We start from the raw sequence: 14,025 nt of genomic DNA, 5'->3' as shown, positions 1-14,025 counted from the left end.
GGAATGAGGTGGGACAAGGAAGATATTCAGGGCTCTGATTGGCGCGGCCCTCCTATGAACAAGTGTTCTTCTCATCTTTTTTTTTTTTTTCCCAAATGGCAATGCTGGCATTCGTTGCACTGCTTTCTGAAGGCCCACATGGCCCTGCTGATCCTAGGCAGAACCCAAGAGAGGATCCGGTGCTCCTTGTCCCATCGGATAGATTTGTCCAAGCACCCCAAGGAAATGTTAAAAGCAAAACAAAAATCAAGGAAAGGAAATAAAAACCCATTCTAAAACTAAACTAATGAAGCAAAAAAGGGTTTTCTATCTATACGTAAGTCTCTTCTTTAAAAAAAGGTAAATTTACAAATTCCAATGACATATAAAACAAAGTCAAAAAATGTAATGGTAAGAGACATGGTAAAACAGGAAGACACTGATGCTACAAAGAAATTGCAAAAAACATATGTACAAGACCCTGTTTTTCCTCGTGTTCTAGAGATTGTAATGCATGTTTTTAACAGCATTAGCAGCAGTCGAGGATTTAGTTCCAGGCACTGGACTGCAGACTCCACTCAGACTCCCAGGGACGGGGTGTCCCTTGCTTTTCTGTCACCATATCACACTGGATATACTGGTCTCCCTTGGTAGCAGCGGCAGGATGGCACTGTTTGTGTGGGCCTCGTCTGGATTCTGCTCCCTGCTCGATTTTGTCTGTGGCCGCTGACCGTTGATGAGTGTCATAGGGATGTTACAATAGGTATGCTGATTTCCTATGGAGGTAAGAGGCAGGGTGCCGGTAGGAGGTACGTCGTATTCATAGCTTCGGTAGTAGTGTTTCTGACGCATTTGTGAATGGTAAGTGTTGTGAAAGGTGGATCGGAGATCTGGATGGGCAGTGGCTAGAGCTGTGGAGGTGGCCGCAGCCATGGAAATGGCTGAGACAGTCTGCAGCTCCCCGAAAGGCCCCTGCTCACTAACATCTAAAGCCTGCTCGTGCGTAATGGGTTCTATCCTCTTAAAAGGCATTTCATATTGTAAACGTTTCCAGAACTTAGAGTTCAACTTGTTGCATTTTGGTCCATGCCATTTAATAACGGTCAGGAGCTTGATGGTGTGCTTGAGGGCCTCCACCTCCTGGTAGTTCATAATTCCTCGTAGCTCACTGCATTCAATTAGTATCACTTTAATTTCTCCAGTCACAAGCATGTTTCGAAGTCTGGTCTCCAGCTCAAAGATGCTCCAGCCCCTTCTGACTACGTAATTTGGGGTCATGACAATAATCAGCCGCTTGCTTTGATCTACACACCTTGCCACATCTTCAATATATGCTACAACAGAGAAGAGGGTTTATCAGAATAAGTAAATTGAACATTCGGTCCAGAAAGCCCCAGTAAATTCTCTTTCACACATTAAATGAGAATTGCTGGTTCTTTTTGCTAGGTAAACCCTTGAGAAGATGAAAATAGCCAATGATCACTTTGAACAGAGTATGGGACTTTGCTTCTCTCAAAGATAGAAATGTTTTCCCAGGTACAAATCTCTCATTTGGTTTCTTTAAATGTCAAGGTTTATAACATGAGACGCTGTACAGAATAATCGAAGTAGCTTCCTCAGTGGAATCAACACTTATTTTTCATTTGAACACATAATGCCATTTCTTTCTTGAGAAACTGAAAGATGTAGAAGGAAAGAACTAAAAGTTTAAATTCTGTCTAAAAATGATGACTACACAGACGGACACAAGAATATGCACACTGTTAAATGAAAACATTAACTTACTTCCAGTTGGGATTAAATCTCTATCTGGTATAAACAACTTATATCCATAATGCTTTTCAAGCATATCAGGTAGGATTTCAAGAGCAAAGCGTTCTTCTTCCCCAGTCTCTTGATTCCACTGGTCAGGATCCACTTTGGTGTATGATAAGTATGCATCATAATCTTTATTATCTGTCAAGAACATTACAGAGTAAAGCTGAAGTCACTACTCTACAAAGAAAACAGTAGGACATGAGAACATTCACCCCATTTCATAAATATCTCCGAATGTTCCACTTCTGGGATGCCAAAGAAAGAAGTCTTTATTAATTTTCATTAAGAATACAATAATGCCAAGTATCGCGGAATGAATTTGGGGGTATAAAGGAGTCACTATTTTTGTTGTTATTAAGACAGTAGGAGAAAAATTAATGAAAAGAGCAATGAAATGGTAACGTTCAACATTTTTGATGCACAGATCATGAGAATTTTGACAACTTATAAAAGCCACATATTTGGATAGTATGTTCTTATTCTACATAAATGTACATTCACCTAATCAAAGAAAGAACATTGAAACTGGCTTGACTGGCTTGAGGAATGGTTTTTAGGTTGTGTGTGTTGTGCTGATTTTCTTTTGGGGAAAAAATAAAATGAAATTTGGAATAATTAATTTTTCTTTGGGAGCTGGTTCTTGTATTTTAGGACTGAGTTTAGTATGCTGAAGTATTATAGAAAAACATATTATTTTCCTGATCTTCATTTATCTTACATGTAAATTATTGCCAAATTATTTTTCATCATGTTAATCAGTTTGACTATAAGAATCAAAAATTATAAATGAATGAAACTTAGTTCTAAAATTTGATTTCTTTCCTCATTCTTCCCCATATTTACATGAGAACTCTTCAAATATTTGATGACTACTACCGTGCATTATTTTTATCTTAATGTAAACATCTCCAAATTCTCATTTGTTGTTTCTTAGAATAAGAAGTCATTTATCTTCTGCATAGTCTCATTCTCCAATTTCCTTTTCAGAGTGTGATATCAGGATTCATAATTCACCTCAATTCTAAATACTATCAGTATGCTGAGCCTGTCAATATCAATATGCTTAGGTCTCTTTTGTGCTTCTTTCCTAATGACTGTCATTGTATTATTTGATTATTAGATCAAGTTGAACTGAAACACTCTTAAATTTCAGAACAAAATGAACTGGGCATTTGGTATAGAAAATTTAAAATCTTTGGGGTATAAAACATCAAAGATACAGGGGCATCCATGACTTGCTCTGGATGGCTGTGGGACACTCCTTTTGACTTCAAAGACACTAAAGCTCACTTCTATAACTTGTCATGGAAAACTGAGAAAACTGTTTACTTCACCTAAAGTTAACACGGGCATATAAGAAGCTAGCAATTCTACTATAGGATCCCCGGGGAAAAGAACCTTTAGCTATGGAAGATTTTTTTAAAGCACATTTCAGGTAAAAAAAATAAAATAAAAAATAATCATCCCTATCATGTCATATTTTGGTATTTGGTGTTTTCTTTATTCTTCAACCAGGATATAGTTGTACATAGTATAAATAAAATTCAATTTTCACAAAAAATAATAATTATGTTTGTTATACCATGTCTATGCACACATGCCAGCAGTCTATAGTGGTACCATTTTGTTGATATAAATACTTTAGTTGAGTAAGAAATCATAGAAAATAGCACATAATAAAGCTATAATATAATGCCAGTTAGTATTTAATTAAAATGTCCGTTTATTAGGTAATCACATGCCATATCTATGAGATAAAATCTTCCCCTTTGCAATATGGGTCAGTAGCTTCCAGTCTAGTAGAAGATGTAGACAAGTCAACAATCTATTTCCAGAGGATAAATGTGTTGCAAAGAGTAGAACAGGGGTCATGGGCCAAAGGGAGGACTCTTTAAGCCAGACTGCAGATTGTAGAATGATTTCATGCATATACTACTTTCTTTCTGGGAGGTTTTCCCCTTCCAGATTTTTACAAAGTACTGTAAAGCGCTGAAGTTTGCTCAGACCTGAGATGTGTAATGACTAGATTCTCATTCTTTGCTTTTTGTCTTCTGTAGGTTTAAAAAAATATTTGATAACCAGATCAATATGAACAACAAAAAGAACAGAGCACTTATGACTCAGAAGAGATGTAAACAATGGTCCACCAATACTCGTAAGTTCCAGCTGGATATCACTTCTGCTTACATGACACTGTTTCTGGTTCCCCTGCCTCTTCAATGGACATCTCTCTTCCAATCCATAAATACTGTCATTTCTCAAGATGTTTTCTGTGGCCTGTTTCATTTGTCTTTCAGTCTATTTTCCCTTAAAAATCTCCTTTCCTCCTATGACATCAACAACCACTTCTGTGTAGATGTCTCTCTAATGTAGATGTCCAATCGCATCTTCTTTCTCATGAACCTGTAACCTGGACCCCTTAATTTGGATGTTCAGCATGTACCTCACATGTGACATGTTCACAACAAAACAAGCTTCCCATCTCAAGCTTTGTTTTCACATTTTATTTCACTTAAATTTTAGTAACATAACAATCTCACGTCTTTAGTCTCCAAACTTCAGAGGCATGTTCCACTTATCTCTTTTCATTACCAATAATCTCACAGCCATTCACTGGTAAAAATCCTTTGGATTCTGTTTTCATCCTAGGTGGGGCCCTACTCTCTTCTCAACTGTTATAATTATATTTTAGTGGGTCTTCCCTCTCCATTTCCTTATTCTTCTGGCCCATTCCACATAGAATCACAAAACTTATTTTTCCAAACCTCACCACTGATTATGTTTATGGTAGCTTGAAAAATACTATGGCTATCCGTTGTCAAAAAACCAGCAGCTAACTCTGCAGTTGTTTCCTTTGAATCTGAGTCTGGTATCATTGAGTTGAAGGTGATCTCTTTTCCCATGTATTATATTATTGTGCTCACATCTTATCTTCTTTCTTTGACCACGAGATCCTTGACTCAGATATGTGACTAGGGCTTAGTAGATGCTCAAACATATCTGTTGATGAAATGAATGAATGGCCTCTCATTTGGGTATCACATGACATATCTTATGGCTAGTGTGGAGATTTTCTCAAGATTTGGGCCATTTCCTAGGAGAGATGGCTTTGGTGATACACACTCCAAGCTGCCTGGACTCCTCAAGTAATTACTAGGAGCTACAGGGTCAAAGTTTAGCAAAGTTCCTTTGGAATAATCTTGAACTGTATTTTCTCACTGTGACTCAGTTGAAGACCTCAGAGTCCTTGTAAACTTTTCTGAAAAAGTGGTTTTCATGCTGAAGCATGAACGGCAACAGTTGGGAGGACTTGATAAAATACAGACTGTTAGGCCCCACCTCCAGAGTTTTCAATTCAGAGCATCTGGAATAGGTCCTTAGAATCTGAATTTATAGCAAACTCTCAGGTGATACTGCTGCCGGTCCAGGGACAATACTTCGAGAAACTCTGCTCTAGGACAGGGTATAGGTACCCAAAGGTCTCAAAGGCATCAAAGAACTGCAGTCAGCTGCCAGGTAATTGATCAAAGTACCACAAAACCTACACACTGCAGCCTCAGCTCCATGATGAGTGGTCTTGATACTTACAGGGCATGTGCTCTAAATAAAATAGCTGAAAATCCACTTTCATCAAAAAGGGGATAAATTCTTACCTAGAGTAATATATTCAGTAACTGTATTAAGCTTAAATGAACCTCGGGAATAGGTGCTGTGGTCTCAGTCAGTTTTCTATCTCTTTATGTCATCCGGGTGAATTTATAACATTTAAGCTAATGTCTCCCAGATAAAAAGGAGTTGCTCACATGTAGGTTATTCTGGTAATAAGGCCCCTTGCAAGCATCTACAGCAGCTTCCTCCCTCAAATCAATGGGACACTTGATTGATATCTAATTCCTCTCTTTCCCCAGAGTCTATGTCAGTGCAGTACTGGGCTAGGCATTTATTTACCCACAGAAGCAAACTCCTGACTTGAAAATTATCAGACTGCAAACACCATGCCAGATATCATGCTAAATTCAGCAATGTTTTCTGATTCAAAATCATATGGATTCTAAGGTTTCTTCTTTTTTCCCAGTTACCAGCTGAATCTGAATCTTGGGAAATATCTCTTAGATTTTTCTTTTTATATCTGTAAGAACATATATTGACTAATCTTAATGTGTATAAGAAACTGAAAAATTGAGAGTTTTTATAATCATAGAAAAAACAAAATTATGCTAAGATTTTTAAAGGTAGGACTGTGATCTTTTAAATTCAACTTAAGTTTATAAACAGCTGAAAACTAGTTAGTCATAACAAGATAGTACAACAATATATTTCTTATTCTGAACTTTATTCTCTAAATTTTATTTCTGTAACTTAAACCTTCAACTATAATTCTATTGACTACAGAGATGGAAAGCAGTTGATGTACACACCCTCTGTAATAATATTCATAAGCTCTAATATAGTCATTGGTTTACTCTTTCCATGATTTTCAAGAGATTATGACTGTAATTTCCCACAAAAAAAGAAAAATAGGAATGAAGTCAGCAAGATGGTCAAATAAGATATCCCTTGCATGTATCCTCTCAGCCGCAGTACAGAGCCAGTCCTGCCCACCCAAGGACCCATCCAGTGACCAGATAGAAGCCCTCCCAGAAACCTGGTGGGAGACATACCCATCCACACACCTGGCAATAGGTCCACTGAGTGAAGACCCGATTGTGGATCCTGAAGTGAACATTTGTCCAAGTGCTATACTACTGAACAAGATACTACAGGCATTCCTATCCACCCAGAGACCAGACAGGATCCATGTGAACCTGAGCTCCTGCTCACAAGCCTGCCAACCATGAACTTCACTGCAGACCCGGCAACAGACTCAAAACTGGTTCCAGCCCAGAATGATTATGATTCTGGAGGTAATCCCATTGGCCTGGGGAACAGACAGGAGAAGAACTTTACCTGCTAAAGTCAGTGTGTAAAGATTAGAAGAGATGTTTGCTCCTTCAAATGCACAGACACTAATGCAGGGATACAGGGATCACAAAGAATCGGGCAAATATGACATCACCAAAGGAAACTAATAAAGCACCAGTAACCAAGCCCTAAGAAATGGAGATCTACAACTTGTCCAACAAAGAATTAAAAATAATCATCTTAAAGGAAATCAGTGAAATGCAAAATAACACAGATAGACAATTTAACAGAATCAGAAAACAATGCATGAACAAAATGAGAATTTTATTAAAGAAACAGAAACCATAAAAAACAACCAGACAGAAATCCTCAAGCCAGCAACTACTTTGACTGGTGAATTCTACCAAATATTTAAAGAAGAATTAATGCAATCCTCAAACTTTTCCAAGGAAAAATTGAAGAGGAGGGAACACTCTCAAACTCATTTTATGAGGCCAGCATTATCCTGATACCAAAGCCAGAAAAGGATACTACAAGAAAACTATAAGCCAGTATCCCTAATGAATATAGATACAAAAAAATCTCAACAAAATACTAGCAAACCAAATTCAACTGTACCTTAAACAGATAATATAACATGATCAAGTGGGATTTATGGGACTTCCCTGGCAGTCCAGTGGTTAAGACTCCATGCTTACACTGCAGGGGGCATGGGTTCAATCCCTAGCCGGGGAACTATGATTCCACATGCTGTGTGGCATGGGCAAAAAAGAAAGTGGGATTTATTCCTGGGATGCAAGGATGGATCAACATATGCAAATCAATTCCATTTAGAATATCATCAAAAATTATAAAATACTGAAGAATAAATTTAGCCAAAGAGGTGAAAGACCTGTACCTTGAAAACTATAAGACACTGATGAAGAAACTGAAGAAGAAACAAATGAAAAGCTATCCCACGTTCATTAATCAGAATAGTTAATACTGTTAAAATGTCCATACTACCCAAAGCTATGTATAGATTCAATATAATCCCTATCAAAATTCCAATGGCAATTTTAACAGAAACTTAAAAAAATTCTAAAATTCATATGGTATCAAAAAAGACCCTGAATAGCCAAAGCAATATTGAGAGAGAAGAGCCCAGCTGGAGGCATCACACTTCCTGATTGCAGACTATACTACAAAGCTATAGTAATCAAAACAGTATGGTGCAGGCATAAAAAACAGACACATAGACCAATGGAACAAAATCAAGAGTCCAGAAATAGACCCACATATATGTGGTCAGTTGATATTTGACAAGGGGGCCAAGAATACTCAACGTGGAAAGGATAATCTTTTTAATAAATGGTGTTGGGAAAACTGTCTATCCACATGCAAAAGAATAAAGTTGGGCCCCTATTTTACACCACTCACAAATTTTAATCTGAAATGGATTAAAGACTTAAATGTAATACTTGAAACCATAAAACTCCTAGGAGAAAACATAAGGAAAAACTCCTTAACATTAGTTTTGGCAACAATTCTTTGGCTATGACACAAAAAGCACAAGCAACAAAAGCAAAACTAAACAAGTGTGACTATATCAAACTAAAAAGCTTCTGCACAGCAAAAGAAACAATCAATAAATAAAAAGGCAAGTTACAGAATGGGAGAAAACATTTGCACACCATATATTAGATAAGGGGAGGATTAATATCTAAAATATATAAGGAACTCATACAACTCAATAGCAAAAAGACATGTAGGACATACAATGGCCAAAAGGTGTATAAAAAGATGTTCAACATCACTAAGCATCAAGAAATGAAAATCAAAACCACTATGAGACCTCACCTCATACATCTTAGGATGGTTATTATCAAAAAGACAAGGTGGGCTTCCCTGGTGGCACAGTGGTTGAGAGTCTGCCTGCCAATGCAGGGGACACGGGTTTGAGCCCTGGTCTGGGAAGATCCCACATGCCACGGAGCGGCTGGGCCCGTGAGCCACAACTACTGAGCCTGCGCGTCTGGAGCCTGTGCTCCGCAACAAGAGAGGCTGCGATAGTGAGAGGCCCGCGCACTGCGATGAAGAGTGGCCCCCGCTCGCCGCAACTAGAGAAGGCCCTCGCACAGAAACGAAGATCCAACACAGCCAAAAATAAATAAATAAATAAATAAAATATAAAAAATTAAACATACAAGTAAAATCCTAAGGCGACTTCATTAAAAAAAAAAAAAAGACAAGGTAACAACTGTTGGCAAGGATGTAGAGAAAAGGGAGCCCTTCTGCCCTGTTGGTGGGGATGTAAGTTGTAAAACAGCATGGAGATTCCTCATAAAATTAAAAATAGAAGTACCATATGATCCAGCAATCCCACTTCTGGGTATATATCCGAAGGAAACAAAACCACTCTCTCAAAGAGATATCTGTACCCCAGTGTTCACTGCAGAATTATTCGCAATAGCCAAGACATGGAAACCACCTAAGTGTCCATCAACAGATGAACAGATAAAGAAATGTGTATATGTGTGTGTGTGTATACATATATATATACATATATATAAAAATACATACACACATATATACACACACAGTAGAATATTATTTAGTAGAATATTATTCAGCCATAAAAATGAAGGAAACCTTTCATTTTATTTAGATGGACCTTGAGGTCATTATGCTTAAGTGAAACAAGTCAGACAGAGAAAGACAAATACTGCATGATCTCACTTACAATGTGGAATTGAAAAAGCTGAATTCATAGAAACAGAGAGTAGAATGGTGGTTGTCAAGGGCTGGGGGCAGGGGAAAGGGGGAGAGGTTGGTCAAAGTAAATAAACTTCCTGCTATAAGAAAAATAATTTCTAGGGATACATATACAGCTTGGTGAATATGGTTAATAATACTGTATTATATACTTGAGAGTTGCAGAGAATATATCTTAAATGTTCTCACTACAAAAAGAAATAGTTATGTGAGGTGATGGATATGTTAAGTAACATTATTGTGGCAATCATTTCACAATATATATGTGTATCAAATCGTCACACTGTATACCTTAAACTTACACAATGTTATATGTCAATTATATCTGAATAAAGCTGGGGGGAGAAAGAAAAACAAACAAACCAAAAACACCAAACCTAACCAATTAATTAGTTGCTTTGTTACTTTAAGTCAAACAATTAGTCCAGTAGAATTTTCTCCTTCAATTTACCGAATGAATTACTATGTTTTATAAAAAGATATATTTGAGGGGGAAAACGTTTGGACTCCAGAGAGTTAAGAAATAAAAATATGAATTAAAAATATTATTAAGAAACCTCGAAGAGAGAAGGAGAATATAGAACTGTGTATCAGGAATAAAAAAAAGTGGTTGGAAAAATGATAAATAAATATTTTCCTCTTTGACATATGAGAGGATATTAGTCAATTCTCTTTGAAAGGATTGAGAAGCCAAAGGATCCATGGATTTTTTAGAACAATAGAGCTTTTAAGAAAATGTAGACTGAAGACTCCCTTATCAAGATGAAGGTGGTGGCTATGTTGGATGTGGGCTAGGAAAGAGATTTACTGACAATATAAATGGCTTGGGATTGACATTCACGTCTTTGGGAGTTTTTAACCTTTAAACACCTATTGAATGGTTGTCAGATGTTATTGGCAGGTGGCCACTTCTTTTTTTAAATTTACTTTCAAATATTTATAAGTCACATATGTGAAATTGACTAGTGACAGAGGCCATTATTCAGCAAATGGATTACCAAAAGGAGACCCGGGTAGGGCCCAATGATGAACTGTGTATTTCATTTTAAAAGGCTATTTTCTATGTCTGCATGTAGTATATTAGCACAGAATTATGTGATCATTAAAAACTAGCATTGACATAATTTGAATAAATAAGAATTTTTAAAAAATTAAGTAATTTCTTTCTTGTATTTCAGATTTGCCTTCATATGCTTTTTTATATTTCCAACTAATAATTTTTCAATTAAAAACTCTGCAGAAATAGATGATAGATCTTTGAATAAAAAACATTAAGCATATATTAATATTTTGATTTTGTGATTACTGAATGTCATTGTTCTAATAAATTCCACTTTTCATGTCAATTCAGCCATAGCGGCATCTGACAATTATACTCTAAAATAAAGCTGATTGAGTTTTACACTTTGAAAACTTAACGATACTGTTCTAGTTTACATGTTTTAGTACTTGGTACTTTTCTGGACTATTTGAATCCATAGGACCTCAAATACTGAAATGTGTCACTAATTAAAATATGTATGGTGTGATGTAGTGAAGAAAAAAAAAAGCCGCTGAGCTCAAATCCTGACTGCCATTAATTTTTATTTTGCTCATTTGAGACTTCGTTTCCTGATCTATAAAATAGCAGCTCCCTCAAGAATATGTCTAGGATTCAATGAGTCCCCACCATATAGTAAAATTCTTGGCCCAAAGGAGGCGTTCAGTAGATATTAGTTTCCTTCCCTTGCATCCTTAAGAGGACAGTGGGCAGCATAGATGGTAGAAGTCTTAATTAAGAGGGTAAGACTTAGCAGAGTGCTATAGGGAGCACAAGATTTGGGGTAAGAAGGCTTGATTCCTACTACTTAACAGCTTACAATTTGGGGCAAGTTGTACACCAAAATCAACTATAGGTTTTTCCTTCTGGAACTCAAAAACACATTCTAGATAGTTCACGTGTAGGCAAATTATCTAATCACCACCACCAAAAAATACCCTAAAACAAACGAAAAACCAGATAGTGTTTCTAAATGATTTTACAGAAGCACTGTGTTTGACTGATAGACATGAGGACAATAATCCCTGACACTATTAACAGTAACCTTACAATTGAAGAAGAAAGGCAAATAAATCCTACAACCTAAGATTGCATAGATAGCAATTTATTTCATATGCTTGAAATGGAACAGCTCTTCACATTTCCCAGGATCAGCGGGTGGAGATTACAAAAGATCGCTCTAACTCATTTTGTCCAATACCTGTAATAGCTCCCAAAGTAGAACTAGGAGAGATCTCTCTCTTCACCTTTTGAATAAAATAGTGATTATAGTGTTCTTATAAGCTTGCCCTGCCATCATTATGAATAAGCACATCCCTCAAACCCCATACATGGGGGATAAAAACAAAATCAAAACAGTTTGCACTCTGAGACAAACAAACATAAAGTAGATTCACCCTGTCTAGCACTAGATCTTCCCCACAAAATGGAGTCTTAAGCCTGTTCCCATAAGTTACTCCCTAATGAAAATTTATGCAGTACCTTACTGATATCTACCAATATAATCATCAATGCAAGAGAGCTACTGTTTGCTGTTTTCTTTTATTAATAGACTACCCATAACATTATAACCTTGTTTTTTCTTTAAATATTTGTTATATTTTTTATTTGTAGAGCCAATTCTAAAATCTAGACATCCTTGCAAAATTTTGGAATAATTCTTTCCTTCATGACTTTGTCTCTGAGCCCTCTGCTCCCATAAATAAATAAATGTGATGAGGAATCTTGAATTCATAATGCTCTACAAGTTGTAAGTATTCACTAGTAAGTGCTAATTACTCAAGGTGAAAAGGGCTGCAAAAATGATGTGCCTGAAGTACCATTTTAGTAAAGATGAAGGAGAAAATAACTAGACCTTGGGATTATGAGGGGAATCTTTGTAAGTTAGGGGGAAATATGAATTGTATATGAGAGAGAGAAAGAGAAGGGAGGGAGAAGAGACAGGAAAGAAGGAAGGAAGGAAGATATGAAGGAAGGAAGAAAGGACTACCTTTATATAAGCATTTAAACAAAAGTGGAAGGGAAACCCCAGTCAGAGGCATGGAGGGGCAAAGGATTCTGGTTGTTGTGATAAGTGTATTTTTCTTTTGTAATTATTCCAGTAAAGATGGTGGGATATTATGTTAGTGTATGTTCAGCTCTAGAGACAGTAGGTTGCCTTTATGAGGATGGTCAGCTAGCATTTAATTAGAATAAGGCAACACTCTAGAGCCACTACAAACACTTCAACTATCTTTATTTCTGATCAAAAGTAGATGCTTCATTAATTACCACAATGGATGTTAGAAATAAAGTTTCATTGCTAAAATTAGTGGCTTTTTACTAAGTATACTGGATCTTGGAAATGGACCCTCCATGTTGAAATCAGTGCTACTCAAGACATATGCAAAGGAAATCATAAATAAAACGAAAAGACAACCTACAGAATGGGAGAAAATATTTGCAAATGATGTAGCCGACAAGGGATTAATTTCCAAAATATACAAACAGCTCATAGAGCTCATTATCAAAAAAACAACCCAATCCAAAAATGGGCAGAAGATGTAAATAGACATTTCTTCAAAGAAGACATGCAGATGGCCAAAAGGCACATGAAAAAGTGCTCAACATTACTAATTATTAGAGAAATGCAAACCAAAACTACGAGGTACCACCTCCCATCAGTCAGAATGGCCATCATCAAAAATTCTACAAATAATAAATGCTAGAGAGGGTGTGGAGAAAAAGGAACCCTCCTACACTGTTGGTGGGAATGTAGTACAGCTATATAGAGAACACTATGGAGGTTCTTTAAAAAACTAAAAATAGAGTTGCCATATAATCCAGCAATCCCACTCCTGGGCATATATCCAGAGAAAACTCTAATTCAAAAAGATACATGCACCCCAATTTTCACTGCAGCACTATTTACAATAGCCAACACATGGAAGCAACCTAAATGTCCATTGACAGATAAATGGATAAGGAAGATGTGGCATACACACACACACACACACACACACACACACACACACAGTGGAATATTACTCAGCCATAAAAAAGAATGAAATAATGCCATTTGCAGCAACATGGATGGACCTAGAGATTAGCATACTAAATGAAGTAAGACAGAAAAAGACAAATATCATATGATACCGCTTATATGTGGAATCTAAAAAAAATGATACAAATGAACTTAATTACAAAACAGAAATAGAGCCACAGACATAGAAAACAAACTCATGGTTACCAAAGAGTAAAGGGGGGGAGGAATAAATTAGGAGTTTGAGATTTACATATACACACTACTATGTATAAAATAAATACACAACATGGATTTACTATATAGCATAGGGAACTATACTCAATATTTTGTAATAACCTATAAGGGAAAAGAATCTGAAAAAGAATTTTATTTATTTATTTATTTATAACTGAATCACTTTGCTGTATACCTGAAACTAACACAACATTGTAAATCAATTATTCTTCAATTAAAAAAAGACATATGGATAACATAACATCATTTAGAGACACATCCCACCCCTCAAGTA

The 14,025-nt window shown here is 36.4% G+C and overlaps 1 protein-coding gene across 1 annotated transcript in view; it reads right to left on the bottom strand.

Annotated features, from left to right (window-relative positions):
• Positions 1 to 594: 594 nt before the first annotated feature.
• Positions 595 to 14,025, bottom strand: part of IL1RAPL1 (interleukin 1 receptor accessory protein like 1) — a 709,594-nt gene continuing 696,163 nt past the window's right edge. The window contains exons 10-11 of the mRNA XM_059911765.1: positions 1,765 to 1,935; positions 595 to 1,313 (exon numbers count right to left, since the gene is read on the bottom strand). Of these exons, the coding sequence (XP_059767748.1) occupies positions 595 to 1,313; positions 1,765 to 1,935 (890 nt within the window). The remainder of the gene's footprint in view (positions 1,314 to 1,764; positions 1,936 to 14,025) is intronic.

This window comes from Balaenoptera ricei, chromosome X, assembly GCF_028023285.1.
Source record: "Balaenoptera ricei isolate mBalRic1 chromosome X, mBalRic1.hap2, whole genome shotgun sequence".
NCBI classification, from domain to species: Eukaryota; Metazoa; Chordata; class Mammalia; order Artiodactyla; family Balaenopteridae; genus Balaenoptera; species Balaenoptera ricei.
This window is presented reverse-complemented; position numbering and strand designations above follow the sequence as displayed.